This window comes from Canis lupus, chromosome 1 (genome assembly GCF_048164855.1).
Source record: "Canis lupus baileyi chromosome 1, mCanLup2.hap1, whole genome shotgun sequence".
In the NCBI taxonomy this organism is placed as follows: domain Eukaryota; kingdom Metazoa; phylum Chordata; class Mammalia; order Carnivora; family Canidae; genus Canis; species Canis lupus.
The window spans coordinates 22,866,217-22,884,960 of NC_132838.1; the positions used below are offsets into that span (position 1 = coordinate 22,866,217).

An 18,744-nucleotide genomic window follows, 5' to 3' on the forward strand; every position below is an offset into this window, starting at 1 on the left:
GAGTAAGAGGTGAATTATCCAAAGCAATTCTCAACAAAACAGAATCAGGTCACTATTCAAGTAAACAATGGCTTGCAAAGGAAAGAATTCTTCTCCATACAGTGGCAAGAACAGAAGTGATTTAATAAAACAGTGCTGTTAGTAAAGTTCAAAGTATGGTTAAAATTCTCAGGCCATTATCACTGCCCTTAATGAAAAAAATTCAAAGCTCCTTCATGTTACTAAAGTAGAAAGACTCTAATTGTATTTTCTGGGGAAAAGATAACTTATAGGAGACAGCAGTACTAACTTGCAGTGTGCTTTATTCAGTCAGGCATTTAGTTTTATCATCATTTATGCTAACTTCTAAGCAAAGTAAATGTTTACAGAGACCAGCATCCAGTGAGGCCCTCTGCACAGATACTCAGGTTACTTTCTGAGCGAAGAGGAATGAAGACAAACAAGGGGCTGAGACAGTTGTGTTTGAAATACAGCACGTATTTGAGGAGGCAGACACACAATGTGATTTAGGCATACAAAAATAACTAGACACTATGCCTCAGCCATCACAGGTAACGGTAAATCCATGATTGAGATGGTAATATTTCACTTAACAACTTGTTACAAGTTCTCTTACTCTACTTGTTTTATTATTATTGTTACACATTTAGGATATTTGCTTCCTCAAGAAACTTCTGAGATCCATAAGTGCTGTTATTTCATTACACACATATGCTTTTCCAGCATGCCTCAGATGACAGGGAACAGTATTAGGAACATAGCAGATGTTCATGAAACATGCTTATAAATTGAATTATACCATTTAAAAAAGTAAGTTAAAGCTATATGTGCAATACCAACAATCACTATCTGATTTTCTTTTCATTAATGATACTAAATATGGCAGACAATGTTATATTATGAGTAATATTTTCATGAAATGAGGCATTATTACTAGCTGATATAAAATGAAAAATATTTTCTTGTCCCTTGGCTTGGAAAAGTTGGCATAAAAGAAAATTACTTAAAAAAAAAAAAAAAATAGGGCAGCCCGGGTGGCTCAGCAGGTTTAGCACCACCTTCAGCCCAGGGTGTGATCCTGGAGACCCGGGATCGAGTCCCTCATCAGGCTTCCTGCATAGAGCCTGCTTTGGCCTCTGTCTGCCTCTCTCTCTCTCTCTCTCTCTCTCTATCATGAACAAATAAATAAAATATTTTTAAAAATAAATAAATAAAAATAAATAAATAAAATAAAAATAAAAACCTTTGGAAATTGATTTTTTTTAAGATGGAGATTGAGGAACAATGGAACTGATAGAAGAAAAAATAATGTTGCTTTGTCTTAGAAAACAAGGCTGACTACTTAGGGTTTTTACCAGAATGTAATCATGGCCAGTCAGCCTTAAAATGTATACTAAAACAATTCTAGGGGTAACATTAAGATTAGAAAGTGAAGAATTCAAATAATTCATAGAAACTAGATCTTTTGAAAATGAACATGCTTTTAAAATTTAAGTTCTACTACTAGAAAATTGAATGAGGTTTTCCTTTAGACAATTTTTGATGAATTTTTTAATTGTCAATCTACATATAGCATGGCATATATCATTTTAAAAAGAATATGTATTTTGACCTAACCTTTTTTTCAACTTTGTTGATCGCAAATACCAAATATTCGTAAAAGTTATTATCCCTATATATGGATTATCTTTATATATTATCTGTCTCTATATATCTCTGTATATCAATATATTTATTATCTCTATATATAATCTGTTAAGAGTAAGTTAATGAAGAAACTTTTGACTAAAACACAGACTTTGTGAAATGGAAGTTGGCATTCTTTAGTGATTTAAATACAAACATTGAAAATTATTCTCAAGAACAGAAACTTGAGAGAAGAACCAGCTTCATTCATGGGCATAACAACCAGTGATGTTGTGCAAGGTCTTGCATGGAATGGGGCTTAATGTTCTGCTGTAGCTTCTGGATCCTGCGTGGGAGCCTGTGTTTCCTGAACATTACCTGAAACCTGTACATAACTATGCCTTTTAAAATGCTATCTGAGGTTTTATGTCTATGAGCCAAATATTTCTAGGATGTGTACAGGTGAAGCATCTCCCCCACTCTAATAAATATTTTATACCAATTTCTTATTATCTTTTCTTTGTAACCTTAGCTAAGTGAAAAAAAAAAAAAAGATTTTGCCAAATATAGAACATAATACCAGTACCCAGACTACCTATCAGAGGGTTACTGCTCTCTTTTCTTCAACATGTTGACTTAAAATACCCAAGAAGCAGGGGCTCCAGGTGACTCAGTCATTTAAGTATCTGACTTTGGCTCAGGTCATGATCTTGGGGACGTCTGAGCATGTGCTCAATGGGGAGTCTGCTGCTCTTCCCTCTGCCTCTGCCCCTCCCCCCCACTCATGTACACCTTCTCACTCTCTCGCAAATAAATTAAGATCTTTCAGAAAATTAAAATAAAATACCCAAGAAGTGACATAATACAAACATTACTTCCTCATATTTACCAATTAAAATATTTCTAATTTCTACTTCACCTTCTTCTAGAAGCATGTGAAGTGATCCTAAAATGAAATGTAGTTTTAAATAAAATGAACAGGAATCCAAGCAGAACAGTATCATTACTAAAAAGAAAAAGGAGTAGATACAACTGTCTAAATAATGTAGTTTGTTATAGGTAGTCACTTTATTTAGGTTGTAGATTATAACTTTTAAAATTTTTAACAAAATAAAATTGGCAAACTGCTCATCAGTAATCAATCTTTTCAAATAACAAGTTTGTAGGGAAAAAAAACCCACACAATTTTGTAAGATAGATATTCTTCACATGTAGAGCCTTGGAGCTATTCCTTTATGAAAGTAGAAATCACTGAATTATAATGTGGTCAAAGAACATTCAACTGCTTCACTGTGTGATGATGTAGCTTAATGTAGTGATTTAAGTTAGAGGGTAGTGAGATTGCCCAATAGAGATTATCTCTTTATATCTCTTTTTTCAAATTTTTTATAAATATTTTATTTATTCCTGAGAGACACAGAGAGGGAGGCAGAGACCCAGGCAGAGGGAGAAGCAGGCTCCATGCAGGGAGCCCGATGCGGGACTCGATCCTGGGACCCCGGGGTCACGCCCTGAGCCAAAGGCAGGTGCTCAACCACTGAGCCATCCAGGGGTCCCATCTCTTTACATTTCTTGAGTCGAGTTTCACTCTTGGAATCTCCTTCAGGGCATTTAGTGCATGTTTAAGTTTTTTAAGAGGTCTCTCTATTTGGAAGTCCTATGTGGTTGTTTTTTCACCTTTGGTGTTCTTTACAAACTTGGAAAGCCTAAAAAGTCCATGGAGGAGGCTGAAACCAGATGCTGGCAGAGTAAGTCAGTCATTTATTTACTCAGGAAGTGAACCTGGAGACCATATGGATGGATTAGGTCTTTATAGTTGTTCCTTTGCCATTCTGGCCTAAGTGGGGAGTACATTTTGTTAAAAAGTCATCTTACGGGATCCCTGGGTGGCGCAGCGGTTTGGCGCCTGCCTTTGGCCCAGGGCGCGATCCTGGAGACCCGGGATCGAATCCCACGTCAGGCTCCCGGTGCATGGAGCCTGCTTCTCCCTCTGCCTGTGTCTCTGCCTCTCTCTCTCTCTCTCTCTCTCTCTCTGTGACTATCATAAATAAAATTAAAAAAAAAAAAAGTCATCTTACCTTTAAAAATCCTCAAGTTAAATATGTTGCTTTCAGAAATATTCCCTCCATTTTGTCACCTTAATTTCTATGACAGGATTCAAGGATATTGCCAGCAAAAAGAAATACTTTCTAAATGTGTCTATTTTCATACTCACACTCAGGCTGAGTGGCCACTTTGATGGGTTGAGAGCTCTCCCCTGGTCCCCACTCATTGTAGGCCACAACTCGGAAGGTGTACATGGCTTCTGGCTTCAGATTTCCCACAGTAAGCTGAAGGGACCCAGGCTGGGATGTGTTCAATGCTCGTTCTCTGGGAAGTAAAAGTTTCAGGGAAAGATTATTCTAACATCAATACTTGTAGCCAGACTTTTATTTAATGTGCCAAAGCAGTGAGGTGGACCAAGGTTTACTTACTCATTTCACGCTGACTCTGCTGTAAATCAAGGCCTCTGAGGTTGATTATGGGAAACACACTGGAAGGGCCTACATGTAAATATTGCAGGGTTTTGGGGGAGTTCAAGTTTATGTCATTCCCATGAAACTTGCAAACTAACATCTTTTCCCTCAACACTTTACCATTTAGAATTCAAAACTCATGACAAAGAGCTATTAAAATAAGAAGAAACATCTGGAATGTAGACAGGAAGATGCATTTTGTAAACATCCGGCTAATGACAGAAATCAAGGTTTCAATTATTCCACAAATCGGTCTTTGTCAGTATTGCCAACAAATGCATTTATGCATTTTCTATCATCGTATGAAAGGGAAAGGCAGATGCTAAGTGTCGATGTGCAAGGAGCTTGAGCTCCTGTGGTTAAGTGAAGTGCAATTAGTGAGGGAGGGTAGATTCCCTTCTACGTGAGGAGAAATTGCAACTCATGTCTACTTGCCTTGATCTTCGAGCCGCATCTACATGTGTCCAATTCATTTTCCAATCAAAAGCTTCCCAAGTGGTTCCAAACAAATGAATTAATGTGCTGATGATGGTACAATTTGTAGGGCATATTAAGGGAGGGCAAGCCCTATGGATATAGATGCTAACGTGTAAGAAACAATAATTACCAAAGTATTCTTTAAGGATATACATGATTGTAGACATTTGTGTCCTCATTGGCCTCATATAATTGGCTGGCAGGTGAAGCAGGAGCTATTCAATTGTTTCTTTAGGCTTCTATTTCTAGATCATATCTCGCATCTTAGTGGAATTATATGTACATTTAGTTCTGTCATTTGGTTTTATCTTGTTTGTGGAAATATTTAAAATGAAACCTAGTTTTCTGTTAGGGCAAAGCAGGTTTCCAAGGAGAAAAATTAAAACAAAGTTTTAAGGGCATTAATGTTGATTCTTGGGCATGTATACAATCTGAATTTGATGGATGCAACAGATGAGCTGGTTTATCCTCAAACCCGTTTCTTCTTTTTCACATGCTGGATGAGATTTTCCAGCCCCCGGGAGGTCTTGATGAAGCCATGTGACTGAGTCTACCCAGTGGGTTTGAGTATATACAACATGTGCTGATTCCAGGCCTGGCCTAGAAAAAATGCACAGGTGGTTACCTCTGTGTTCTCTTCCTTCACGCATGGGGTTGGGGTTGGCAATCATGGCTGCCCTGGGAGCCATATATTGATGAAACAGGAGTCAAAATTTGCCAGAATTCTTGATAAGAGCTGAGAGAAGAACTGCCTGTCAATTAGGAACATCCATTTTCTACCTTTTAGAATCAAACGGTTTTGCGCCATTATAAATTCTGGGGCTTGTTTGTTATAGCAAGTAGTGTTATTTTATCCAGTACTGCTAATAATTAAAATACATACCCTGAGTGGTCACTAGAGTCTAGAGGGAGAGAAGAACTTATTTAGTGGGTACAGAGTTTCAACTGAAGAAGATGAAAAAGTTCTGGAGATAAGAGAGTGGTGATAGCTCTATGAATGCACTTAATGCCATAGAACCCCATACTTAACAATGGTTAAAACTCTATTACAGTATGTGTATTTACCATAATAAAAACAAACAACCAAACAAACACCCTGTATGAATCTTGATATAGCCTAAGGTTTAGGTATTCCCTTAGGAGTTCTCCATTAAGTTGCTGGAAGGCTGAACTGTGACTAGGGCTAGGTTGGCTTCAACAGGAACTGAGAGTAGGCAGGGCTAAAATACAACAGATAATGTTCCACATACTACATAGCACACTGCTCTGTTCTACCCGCCTCAGATTATCTAGGCCAGCAAGTTGCTTTGTAAAAGAAAACCCACATAATCAGATTGTATGCCATGTGGATATGTGGATTTTTGCATCTTACTTATTTTTCTTTGGCAGAAGAACTTTTAGATACATTCCCTCAGGCAGCCCTTTTATATAATAGATTGGGTGATTTTATGATCGTTTTACAGATGCAAATGTGTAATTTGGAAAAGCAGTGTAAATTTTTTTTTTTCAAAGGACTCACAGTAGTTAGTGGATAGCAGAGTTAAAAATCTGGATCTTCATCCTTTAAACCCAGTATTGATATCACCCCACAACTGTGGGACCTATTTGGATCATGGGCACTTTAGGTAGAAGACATAAGGTTCTAAAGCAGAAAGAGTGCTAGGCATTCAGAAACCACTGGGGGATGGATCAATCATCTGCTGTGATATCTTTTCTAGCCATCCCAGCAACATAGCTATCACTGAAGATCAGATTTGCACACCAAACTTCTTCAGTATCTAGAAGGAAAGAGCGCTCTCATAATTGACTTTATTCTTATGCTCCTAAGTAATTTAGCTGAAAGAGCTGTGTTCTGGGTCATGCTGGCATAATCTCTTTATTTTATTTTAATTAATTAATTAATTAATTAATTAATTTCTTGAACAGGCATTCTTCAAAGGAGAAAGAGGCAAGAAAATCCGGGTATGCCCATGTAAGAATGTCCAATAGATAATGAAATTATCACTCACATATAAAAATAGATGCTGGATTCTGTTATGAGGAAGGGAGTCTTAGGTTCCCATAATCTCTATCAGCCCTCCAAAAGTATTCTAAATTAATAATAGTTATGAAAAAAGTATATTCATTAATATGAACAATTGATGCTTCCTCCATATTAAATAGAAGTGTGAACAAAGCACTTTTAGAAAATACTTCTGTGGTAGTGATCTGGAAAAAAATACAATTTAAGCACGTACAGTTTGTCATTGTTGTTGTTGTTTTGCTTTTTTCCCACAAATATGTCAGCACAACTCTATACCTCTCTCTGATGACATGCTATGGTACTGCCCTGGATTGACCACTAGTTTCTTTAATATAGGCTCTTCGTGGTTTAAAACAATGATTCAATCTAAGCATTTCAATTTGAGGTGCCACTTTTCAGAATCTGCTCATCTGATCAAAGTGAGATTGCATCAAAATGCTATAGATACTGTGGAGTGGATTCAGCATTTTTAAGTCTGGGGTGTTATTTCGACTTTCTTATTAATTTATCTGAGCCTGATTCCTCAGGTGCTGACTGGTGCCATGAAAATATTTACCTCCTAGAGTTTCTCAAGAATCAAAGATGCTGTATGTAATCCACATAAAGCAGTAGGCATGGTGCCTAAGATCAGATGGTGAAGTCGTAGGTGCTGATACATTTTGAGGTATGAATCAAGATGGTGGCATAGAATGTACCTTGAACTAGTTGCATTAAGACCTAACTCTGGTTAGGCCATATTCTTCTATGCCTGAAACCAACCCCTGCTCTGGTTTGTATTTACAATGTACTGCATTGTAATAAAAGCTTTTCCTGGCTTTTTGTCATTGGTCCTCCCAGTTCTTCTATTGACGAAGATACTCTTCTGACATCTGTGATCTGTCAACTCCATGCCCCAAATTTGTGCTGGCTGCTATTCTATGGTCAATACATCTCCACTCCTTGTGACAAGATCCAAAGACCCTCAAGATATGGCCCACACCTTTTCATACTCACCTATAATGAGTAACCCTGCCCACAACACCATATCCGTCTGTGCTTCTTGGTCTATTGCCATTCTTCCTTTCATTAGTTTGGTTTAGTTTTGTTCTGTTTTTGTTTCAGTTGTCCTGGAATCACTTTGTTCTGACTTAGTTTCTTCTCAGTTTGGCAAAAGCTTGCTCATTCTTCAAACGCAATTCAAATGAAATCTCTTGACTGGAGCTTGCCCTACCATCATGTCCTCTCATTCCAACAGTATTAAATACTCTGTTATGCTTTTCCTGCTCTTTGTTTATAGAGCTGTTGTAGCACATATCACATTGTATTAATAGGCATGCCCGTCTTTGACTCAATTGTGCATAACTTTAGAAGAGAAGCCATATTCCATTTTGTTGGCACTCAGCATGTGTACCCACTGAATATAAAAATGGCTATGTTGCCCGTGCTCACAAATTTCTAAATGCATACATAAATAAATGTAAAAATGTTAATAGAATAATTGCATAACATCTCCACATAGTGTAATCTCCAAAATGTGTAGAGATCTGGTTGTGATTCCATTTTTCCATCCCAATTTAGTTGGGTAGCCACTTCACCATCCTGGGTTTTGTTTTCATTATTTGAAAACAGGGTGGCATCTACCCAAAGGAGTCTTTCTAATCTAATATTCTTTATTGAGAATAGAAAAATCATGTGTGTGTGTGTTTGACTGAATTCAGCACTTTTGTGTTTACATTTCAGAAGTAAGTAGACTTTAAAGATTAACGATGATACTATTTCTTACTGGATCCTTTGTAACATGTCTCTAGTACACATATTAAGTAAACACATATTGTCTTGCCCAAGTGCACCAGGGTGTTAACATTTAGTTAAAACTCTGAGGTGAGCAACAAATGCTGTCTTGAGGTATCAAACACCTAATTAATTCTTCACAGGGGGATAAGCTACATTAATGGTGCTTTATAGGGAAGGAATTATGTTACTTTCAATGGAAAGATTTGCAGCATCCCCTTTTTATACACTCTACTTTCACTTGTTTTTTCTTTAGTGTAAACAAGAACGGTACAATGATGAGAAGATTTCAAAATACGGTGTCTACTAGAATAGAGCTCAAAATGACAGCAGCAATGCTACCCAATGCTACACTCCTTATTACCCCAGAGCCATAGAGTTTGAAATCAGGTGCTGTTTTGAAGGAAAAGTGAGTTCCGAGGTGACTTGCCACCAGAGAACGCATAATGGGAAATGGAGATCATCTAGTTGGCCAGAAGTATTTTGACTAAATTTTGACTAATAATTCTGTTTTTACTTGAATTGGTAAAAAGCATAGTCTGAGGAACAGATTTTTAAAAATTTTACTTTAATATAATCTCTGTTTCAGCATCTAGTACACATTCAAGAAACTAGATGTAACAAATAGCTACTGCAATAAAACATAAAAAAAAAACTATCGTTTCATGGGAAAAAAAAAGCTATTTGTTTCAAATTGTTTATTTTGTTTAGTTTCAGCCTCCGTCCCTTAATAAATAGGACTCAGTTCTTGGTCCTCATCTTGGTTTCATTTTGATTTTTTTGGGTGGTGGGGGACAGAGTTGGTGACCCATTTTCTCCTTTGAAAGCAACCATTATCATCCATATGCTGAGAAATTCCTGATACAGGTACATATTTCTGACCCAAACTTCTCCTCTGAGCTCCAGCCAGTTCCTTATACTGAAGGCCCTACTTGACATTCCCACATGAATATACATAAAAAGCAATATGTCTGAAGCTGGATTTATGATCTTCATGCTCAAACCTGGGTCTTTCCCAGCATCCTAATGTCAGTGAGTCACCCTACCATCCTACCATTTAAATACGCCAGAAAACTAAGAACTATTCTTGAAAACATCCCTTGTCTCACATGACTGCCAATGTGCTATCAGTTTTGCTTCCTAATTATCTCTAGAATAATATGTTTCAACTGCTTCATCTCCACTGATCCAGCCTTAGTCTGATTTTCCATGATTCTTGCCTGGACTTCTGCAACCACCTTGATGGCTTCCCTGGATCCACTGGGCTGACAACACGGGTCTAACTTCCACTTTGCAGCTATGGTCGTCTTTTCAAAATACAGATCTGATTATGGCATAGACACTACGCACACATTCCTTTTCTCACGGAAGCACATTCCTTTGCCTTAGAGCTCTTAATTCAGCGTGTAGTTATATATTCTTCAGTGGAATGATCCACCCGACATTATTAAATTGCCTCCAAAGAGACTGTTGGCTTCTCTATTATTCCCAACACAGAGCCGGACACATAGTCAACTCACAAGTGAATAATGGGTCATTCATTGGTATATGGCATTTATAGAGGGCATGTTTTATTTTTCAGTATACATTAAGTCCACTGGAAGAATTAAATCACTATTCTCTTACTCAATGATCTAAAGACATTTTGAGGTAGAAAGGACAGGGTTTTACACTTTTACAGAGAAGCAGGGTGAAAGGGGGGCTAACTTTGCCAGGCTGTAAGCCAGGATCAGAATGTGGAGCTTTGGATTCTGAATCTTGTTCTCTTTCCTTCACAACACTTCCCTTCATAACGAGCTTCATCAGCTGCACAGCCTCAGCACTGAAGAGCAGGGAAAGAAGATGTAAACACCATGTTGCAAATGTAATGCACGACGGATTCTAAAATGAATCCTCCATGTCAATCATGCAAAGGTGGCCCTCTAATCCTGAGCCACGAGCAGAGGTTTTCTGAGGCAGCATAAAGCAATGTAAAGCATCCAGGGCTGCAGTGGGAAGACCCAGTCCAGCTTCTGTTCTGCCACAGGAAAGGTGTGTGACCTTGAGCAGGTTAGGGCCTATCTTGGGTCTTCCTTGCTTCATTTGCAAAAGGAAGATACCAGTCCCTTATCTGCCTACCTCACAGGGTTATTGTGAGGATTAAATTGAATGATGCTCATGAAAGTGTTTTAATTCTCTCATCTGAACTCCCACGGTACTTTATATGTGCCTCTTTTAGGAAATGTCTTTTACTTTGTATGGTACAGAGAAAAGATCACTAGACTAGAAACCTTGCATTTAAATCTTTCTTCTAATATTTACTAGTTGTGTAGCTTCTTAGGCAGTGGGGATTTTTTTTCTTCTTCTTTTTTGTAGATTTTCTGAAGAGAGTGAGGTGTGCTGATTTCTAAAATGGAAATTAGCATACCTGCCTTATCAGAGGATCAGACGGGTTAACATTTGTAAAGTGATAAACTCCTCTCTAAATATAAATTAGGAAATACTTGTATTTCATTGCTTTTCCTTTCTAAGACACACAATCATTTGCACTGAGTGTTTTTGGAGCACCAGGCATTATGCAAATATTTTAGGCACTAATTTTTAAAGTGGTCATACATGTCAGTTACTATTATTTTCCCACAGGAGGAATGCATCCCATATGAGGGCCACACAGCTAGTGAGATTCTGAGCCAGGAATGAAACCCATGCAGTTGAGTTCCATAGCCACATTACCTTAAGCTTTTGGCTACACCATGTCACACTCCATAAGTAATTTTACACTATGGAATGGGAAGTATAATGTTTATATATATATATATATATAAATATATATAATACATAATAATATATAAAGTTTGCTACTGTGCCTATAATTGGTAAATAAATGATGCAAATCAACTTAACCATTAAGTCAGAAAATTACTGGAAAGAAGCCTATAGATGAAATTCATGTCATAATTCTGAAAATATCAAGAAAGTCTGATTCTCTTCCAGGTTAATCCACCAGCTATTTTAGGACCAAGTTGGTGTAGCGATCGAGAACACCTGCTTTGGAATCAGGCCTGCATTATATCCTGCTTCTACCACTCACTAGCTGTATATCAGAGATGAAAATGTCTTCTTTAAGCCTCATTTGGATAATATTTTGTTTTGGGGATGAAATAAGATAATTTATGTGAGATGGTTAGCCTGGCATCTGGCACAGTGAGTATTCAATAAATGCTTCCTCTCGTCATGAATGCTTACTCTGTGGCCTTAGGCACGAGACTCACCCCTCCCCTGAGTATCAGTTTCTAAATGTTTAAGTAGCAGAAAGTTGCACTATGATTCCAAAGATCACTTTCAATTCCATAATGTTTTAGGTACAAGGACGGGATGGCTGGATATCTGCGAGGCAACTGTATTTCTGTGAATCCTGGCTTTCAGGTTCCGGGATTTATGCTGCTCCCTGACTTATGAAATGAAAGCACTCAAGGGGTTGAATAAAAAAAAAATGTTAACTATGGCACTTGCATTATTGACACCATTAACCAGTCAGACAGATTAATGATAATCTGAGCTAGAGTAATTTGCCTGACAAAGTCATTGCTAGTCTCAGGCAAATGTTAAATCCACCACCTTTTAAAAAGCTATTGTGTTAAAGAGCTAAATAAACCTATATAAGCAAATAAGCATCACAGCAAACTGCTCAGGGACATATGGCATATATTTGCTCTAGTTGAGAAAGAGAAAATGAACAGGGATATTGGAATCAAATTTCAAAATCGACTTTTATTTTTTCTCAATTAAAACAAAGTTTTTATTGAGCTTCAGTCAGCTTATTCATCCTCCTCAGTAACACAATTTGTTTTATTGGTTAAGGAACTAGCTATTAAGAATACCACATCTGTCTCTCTGCTACCTTTATCATATTAGTTCCAATCAGTGAATGTCTACAGACATGGTAGACATGGTACTAGACACTTGGTATGGAATTATAAATAAGATCTAGTTTCAGTCATCAGAAAGGGACACATGCATGTACTCAAAGAAACACAAAACTGGAACAAAGATAGGGATAATATAATAGTAATCAAAATAAGGGAAGATAAAAGAAAAATTGATGACTTCTGAGCTTGAGAACTGTGGAGAGATTCAAAGTGGTTGACATTTCAGGCAGGGCTTCAACTCAACAAATATTTTTTGTGTGTTTTTTTATGGGTTGCATATTGCTCTAGGTGCTAAGAATAGCTCAGTGAATTAACGAGATAAGAACATCCCTGCCCTTGTAAAGCTTATAGTCTGGCATCAAGAAAGGGGATCAGGAAACGATTAGTACAAGGTGATAAAGCTGGGGGAAAATATATGAATGAAAAAGAGTGTAGGGAATGGTAAGGTGCCACTTCATTAAGACTCAGTGGCAGTTACTGAGAATAGCCCACATGGATGGCAAGGGGATGAACATTCTAGGCAGGCTGAAGAACAAGGGCAAAAACTTGAGGGACGAGGATTCTTGGTATATTTAGGAAACACCAGGGAGCCAGTGAAACTGGACAGAAGTGAGCAAATAGGTCAATGATAAGAGTAAGTGATGAGTATAGGAAGGCAACAAGGGGCCAAATCAGGAAGGATATCCTGCTGAGTCTCTGAATGAGATAGAAAAGTCACTGGAGGGTCTTAAAGCAGAAGGATAACAGGACCTAAGGTCTGTTTTAAAAGATTTATTCCTGTTTCTGTGGGGAGAACAGCCTTGAGAGGTTATTGCAATAGTTCAGATGAGACTAGGTGGTAAAAATAAGGGGCAAGAAGTGGTAAGATTCAGCATATGTTTTATTTTTATTCATTTATTTGACTTTATTTTTGTTTTATGGAAAATTTTAAGCAAAACAAAACTAAACAAAAATAATACGGCAAACCACTTTATTCCCACCACTCAGCTCAAAACTGAAACTTATAGCTAGTCCTTAGTATTATTTTGAGGCAAATATCAAGCATGATATTGTTTCATGGACTTAGGATGCATTTTGATAGTGTTGCTAAGACTTGATGTTTTTGGTTATGGGGTAGAAGAAAAAGAAAAAGAAAAGAACTATTACTCCAAAAAATTTGGCCTGAATAAAGTGAAATATGTACATGTCATGGAAATGGGGCAATCTCTGGAATAATAAAGTATTTAGAGGAGGGTTGAAGGAAAGCAGATATTTGGCTTTGTTGATGATTTGTAGATGCTTGTAAGAAATCAGAAGTTGAGAGACCAAGAAAGAATTTGGATATATGATTCAGATCTGCGGGTAAAATGTCAAGACCAGAGATACAAATTTGGAAGACTCAGCATACTGACAAAATGTAAAATCACAATCTGGATAAAAAGAGATCTTCAAAGTCTGAGCCCTGGGGCAATCCAATACTCACAGGTTAGGGAGATTTGAAGTACAAAGTAGAAACTAAAAATGAGTGGCCAGAGGGATTAAAATAGAACCAGGAAAGTGCATGTAGTAGAACCCGAGGGAATAGTAAGTGTCACAAAAGGGGAAGTGACCAAATATGACAGAATTTGCTTACTGCCCAAGTAATGCAAGGACTGGGAGTTCACTATTGAGTTTAGCAACATGGAAGCCACTGGTGAACCTACAGATAAGAGCAGTTTCGTGAGATATTAGGGACAGAGCCACAACTAAGGGACACCTAGGTGGCTTAGGGGTTGAGCATCTCCCTTTGGCTCAGGTCATGACCCTGGGGTCCTGGGATCGAGTCCCTCATCAGGCAGGAGCCTGCTTCTCCCTCTGCCTGTGTCTCTGCCTCTCTCTCTCTCTCTCTCTGTCTTTCTCATGAATAAATACATAAAATCCGTTAAAAAGAGAGTCACAATTGAAATAGGAGGTAAGGGATTGGGGTGAAGTTGGACAACTCCAGGAAATTTGCTATACAAGAGAAGAGAGAGCAGAGTGGTAGAGGAGGAAGAAATGGGATTGGAGGGGAAATTGGTTGGGATGGAAAATCTAAATAAGGGCACGCTTGTATGTTGATAGACATGATCCATAGAGTGGACAAATCGATAATGAGGGGAGAAAGGGGATAGCTGAAGCTTTGTTCCTTTGTTTAAAGATAGGATAAAATCCAGTGCATATGTGAAAATTTGGCCTTATTTGTTAAGAGTATGGGCAGTTTTTTATAGACATTTGAGGAGACATATGCTTAAGGACACATCGGGTTAGGAAGTCAGATATGAAAGCTCTCCCAGCTCCGCTTCTGATTACTCCTGTTTTCTAGGAGATTAGAAGCAAAATCAACTAAGGGTAAGGGAAAGAAGGAAAGTGTTGGAGACTTGAAACGAAAAGACATGAAATGTAAGCAGGGGTGTGTTGTGAGAGAGGCTGCCTGATGTACGTGATACAATTTCCAGCAGCGGTAAGGGGCAGATCAATATCTGTAGCTCTAAATTTAAAGACTAGTCAGCACAATTACATATTTTCTTCAAGGAATTCAGCTACAAGAGTACACGTAGAGAATAGGTGGAAAGTAACATTTACTTGAGTTGGCTTCTGCCGAGAAATTAATATGAGATGAAAGAACAGCAAAGCAAAACTTTGGTTGTACGTCAGTGTTCATAATAATGGGCTCTGGGGTTTTAGCTGCTGAATGACTGAAGGAAAACAGAAGGGATGAAGGACCAAGAACACACCGTAGAACCAAGGGATTGCTCCCTGTGGAAGCAAAGGTTTGCTGCAGCCAGAGTCCTAAATGGAAGATAGGAAAATCAGAGTCTAGAGAGTGAGATAAAAGAAGGATGTGTGAAGCTGAGATGCTGAGGAGGCTGCAGGGAGGGCTGTTGACAAGGACCCTGACTAACGGCAGGGGTGTGGACCATTGATCCATGGGCTGGGAAGATAAGAAAGATTCAGTAGATAAGGAGAGAATTAAAAGTTTATAAGTAGGAAAGAGTGAGCAGCTATTAAATGGTTCATATGAAACCAGCAATGTTATTATTTTTATTATGATTACTACCTTTGGGCCTTATTTTCAGTCTCTTTCCCACATTGTCTCTGAGCTCACACTGTTCCAAGCCCCTCCATTCTGCCTATGGGCAGTGACTGCCTTAGATGCGTTGCTTCAATTCCTTCAATTAGTTCTCACTGCAATTCTGAGAGGCGTGATTCATCTTCCCCTTGGCTATCATCCCCGAGAGGTGGTATTCCTGTCTTTCACATAATTAAATGCACAAAAGTCACACATCTGATAAACAGTCGTACCATTTTTAATCCAGCCATTTAGACTTCAGTGGCATATGCTTAACCATTATGGGTTATGGGAACGACACTCTACCTGGATATAGATTGGAGGTAGACTTCCATTCAAAGACTTTGTAAGTTATTTTTTTTAAGATTTTATTTATTTATTCATGAGAGACACAGAGAGAGAGACAGACAGGGGGAGAAGCAGGCTCCCCCCAGGGACCCCGATGTGGAACTCGATCCCAGGACCCTGGGGTCACAGCAAGAGACACTAAACCACTGAGCCACCCAGGCGTCCCGACTTCATAAATTATTAATGGCATGTCTTTATATAGAAATTTTATCACATTTAAATTTAAGAACATTCACATTTTCTTCCCAGTAGGGTGAGTAATCTGAACTGTAGTTCAGAAAGATAACTAGAAGAGACAGTGAGGAGGATGGATTAGAAGGCAAGAAGCTATTGTCAGAGATAGACCGGTGATGACGGAGATAGAATAAAGGGGGCATCGCCGAGCTGTGGCCAAGGTAGACTTGGCAAGACAGAATGACTAATGGCAGAACCAAGGGGCCGGAAGGAATAAAATATGACTTAGGTTTTCCATTTGGTCAACAGGATGGAAGGTACTAACATATACCAAGAAAAGAAAGGAAAATAAATTTAAGGAGGAGACAGTGAGTATGATTTGGGCAGGTTAAATTTAAGGTAGCTCCAGGAAATCCAGGTGGCTCCATGAAGATAATTAGGCAAGAATTATTACCTCCAGTTTTCACAGCTGCACACACTGAGATCCAAAGACTACAAGACTCATCATAAGGTCACAGAGTTAAAGAGCTGCAGATGAGGCTAAAATGAATGCCGACTTCTTTGTGGTAATGGATGATCATAGGGAACATGGGCTATATGTGTACAATGTATATTTCTCTCATTTTAAAGTTAGGTCAAATTAGAAAAGAAACTTGGAAAATGCTATGCTTTATTGCTGCGGACTAGAAAGCATTTTGAGACGCAGCATGGACAAAGTTGTACTGTTCCTTCTGATTATCATACTACACTAACTATCACTCTGGTCAGCCCAAGTTACGTTGCCCTTTTGAATCCTGAGGGGGTTCCTGAAGATCACTGTAAGTTTAAAGCACTCACACATTTTAGAGACTAGACTAAGCCTCACACTTGAATCCTGGCTTCTTCCCACACCTTGTCTCGGTACCTCAGTTGGCTCCGGGACACTTGTGACAGCCATCTACGTCATTCTTCTACAAAAGAATGAATGGTGGAAGCCAGGATCAGTGTGAGCTCAGCCCTATGAACAAGTGGGTCCCCCTAGGGCACTTGCCATTTCTATTTCTCTCTGTCCCTTTCTTTTTCACTCTCCCTCTCTACTCTCCCCATGCTGCCCCCAACCCCCCAAAATATTCCATCTATGTAGATGAATCAAACAGGCTACACTTCCTTTGGCTAGTAGACTTTCCAGAAAGTGAATGCAGTCTGCGTTTAAGGATGGAAGAAGCAGCTGCCACATCTCAGAAACTCCTGCCTACCAATGGGGGGGTCCATCCTCAGATGGTTCTATATAAGAAAAGGTTTAAAATGGAAGAAAAGATGTGGCTCTCAGGACTCAGCCAAATCAGCAGACCAACATCTATGTAGACCCTAGTTGCGCTACCCAAATCCTCATCACTTGAAGAACATGACATTCCATCCTTACATGAGAGGCACAGTACATTGGCTGAGTATATTTGTAAATAGGTGTAGTTCTCTACAGAGTCGTGGGGTTTTGCATCCCAGTGTTTCTCTGAAGCAAATGGAGCTTTCACATGATGACCTCTTTGACAGCCTTTAATTGGCAAAACAGAAAACCCAAATGTTGATGAGGAGGAAGGAAAGTAAAAAATGCCTAAGGATTGGAATGGAAAGGCCTAGTAAGAAGGCTTCCTTGCTTTTCTGATTCCTTCTTTCTTTTTTTAAGCTTTTATTTCAATTTCAGTTAATTAACATACAGGGTAATATTAGTTTCAGGTGTCTGATTCCTTCTAAGTGAAGTGCTTAGAGTAGCTTTATGCTCTAATATTAAATAAAATTTCCCAAACACTGAACATACTTATATGCAAATGCACTTGCTCAAATGTCAAGAACTAGTGATATATAATAATGATACCAACCATATAGGCATTCAAATAAATATTTCAAAATGCCATTTCAAACAATATGGCAAATTAGATATATGAAAAACTCTTCTGTTATGGCACATCTAAAGTGTTGCGTAAATTATTCAAAATCTCTTTTATTTAAAAAAGTGTTTTTTTTTTAATCTATAATATACTGGCAGCAAAATAAGAAAATTATATTGAGAAAGCCGACTTGTGGAGCTGGTGTTAGCCTGAGGGTATGTGCCTATCAATAGAAGTCTGGGGGCTAGAAGTTTTAGAAACCAATAGGAGAGAAGAATAGGAAATGTAGCTTGCAGTAAAGTGGTATGTATGGTCTGATTAAAGAACCTCACATTCAGCCAGGATCCTAAAAGAGAAAACTTCCATGGGTGAAGTTGAAAATGAAATTAGCCTCCTGAAAGAACTGAACATACACTCTCAGCCTTGGTTTAGTTAAAACAGAACAACACAAAAATCTTAGAATTCCTTACAAGTCTGCATTTACCCATGTGAGTTGATATGTTAAAAATGGCAGAAAAAAATGTTATCATACTTAATGGACTTTCTCATGAGCAATAAAATATCAGCATGAGACCAGTATGGACTAAACAAACCTTAGCAAAATACTACTTTAACATGGTCTCATTTCGGTAAATCACATCCTCCCAGAAGATTGTTCTTTAATACTTGGTCTCAAAAATACCCTCAGAGAAATTTCTAAGGATTAGAGTTAACAATCAAGAATCACCCATACTTGAAAAAGAACAAGCCACTATGAGGAAAAGTCAGCAGAAACATATCATTGAATCAGATTCATAAAAACTACAGATATTAGAATAATCAAACATAGAATATAAAATAAGTATAGTAAATTTAAAGAAATAAAGAGATGTTAGTTTCTTTTCTTTATTTTTTAATTTTTTAATTTTTATTTATTTGCGAGAGAGAGAGACAGTGGGGGGCAGGGGCAGAGGGAGAGGGAGAGTCTTAA

The 18,744-nt window shown here is 38.2% G+C and overlaps 1 protein-coding gene across 7 annotated transcripts in view; it reads right to left on the reverse strand.

Moving 5' to 3' along the window:
- Positions 1–18,744, reverse strand: part of DCC (DCC netrin 1 receptor) — a 1,086,838-nt gene that overhangs the window by 312,537 nt on the left and 755,557 nt on the right. For all 7 annotated transcript variants that reach the window (XM_072822920.1, XM_072822912.1, XM_072822902.1 and 4 more), the window contains one exon: positions 3,842–3,996. In XM_072822920.1, the coding sequence (XP_072679021.1) occupies positions 3,842–3,996 (155 nt within the window). The remainder of the gene's footprint in view (positions 1–3,841; positions 3,997–18,744) is intronic.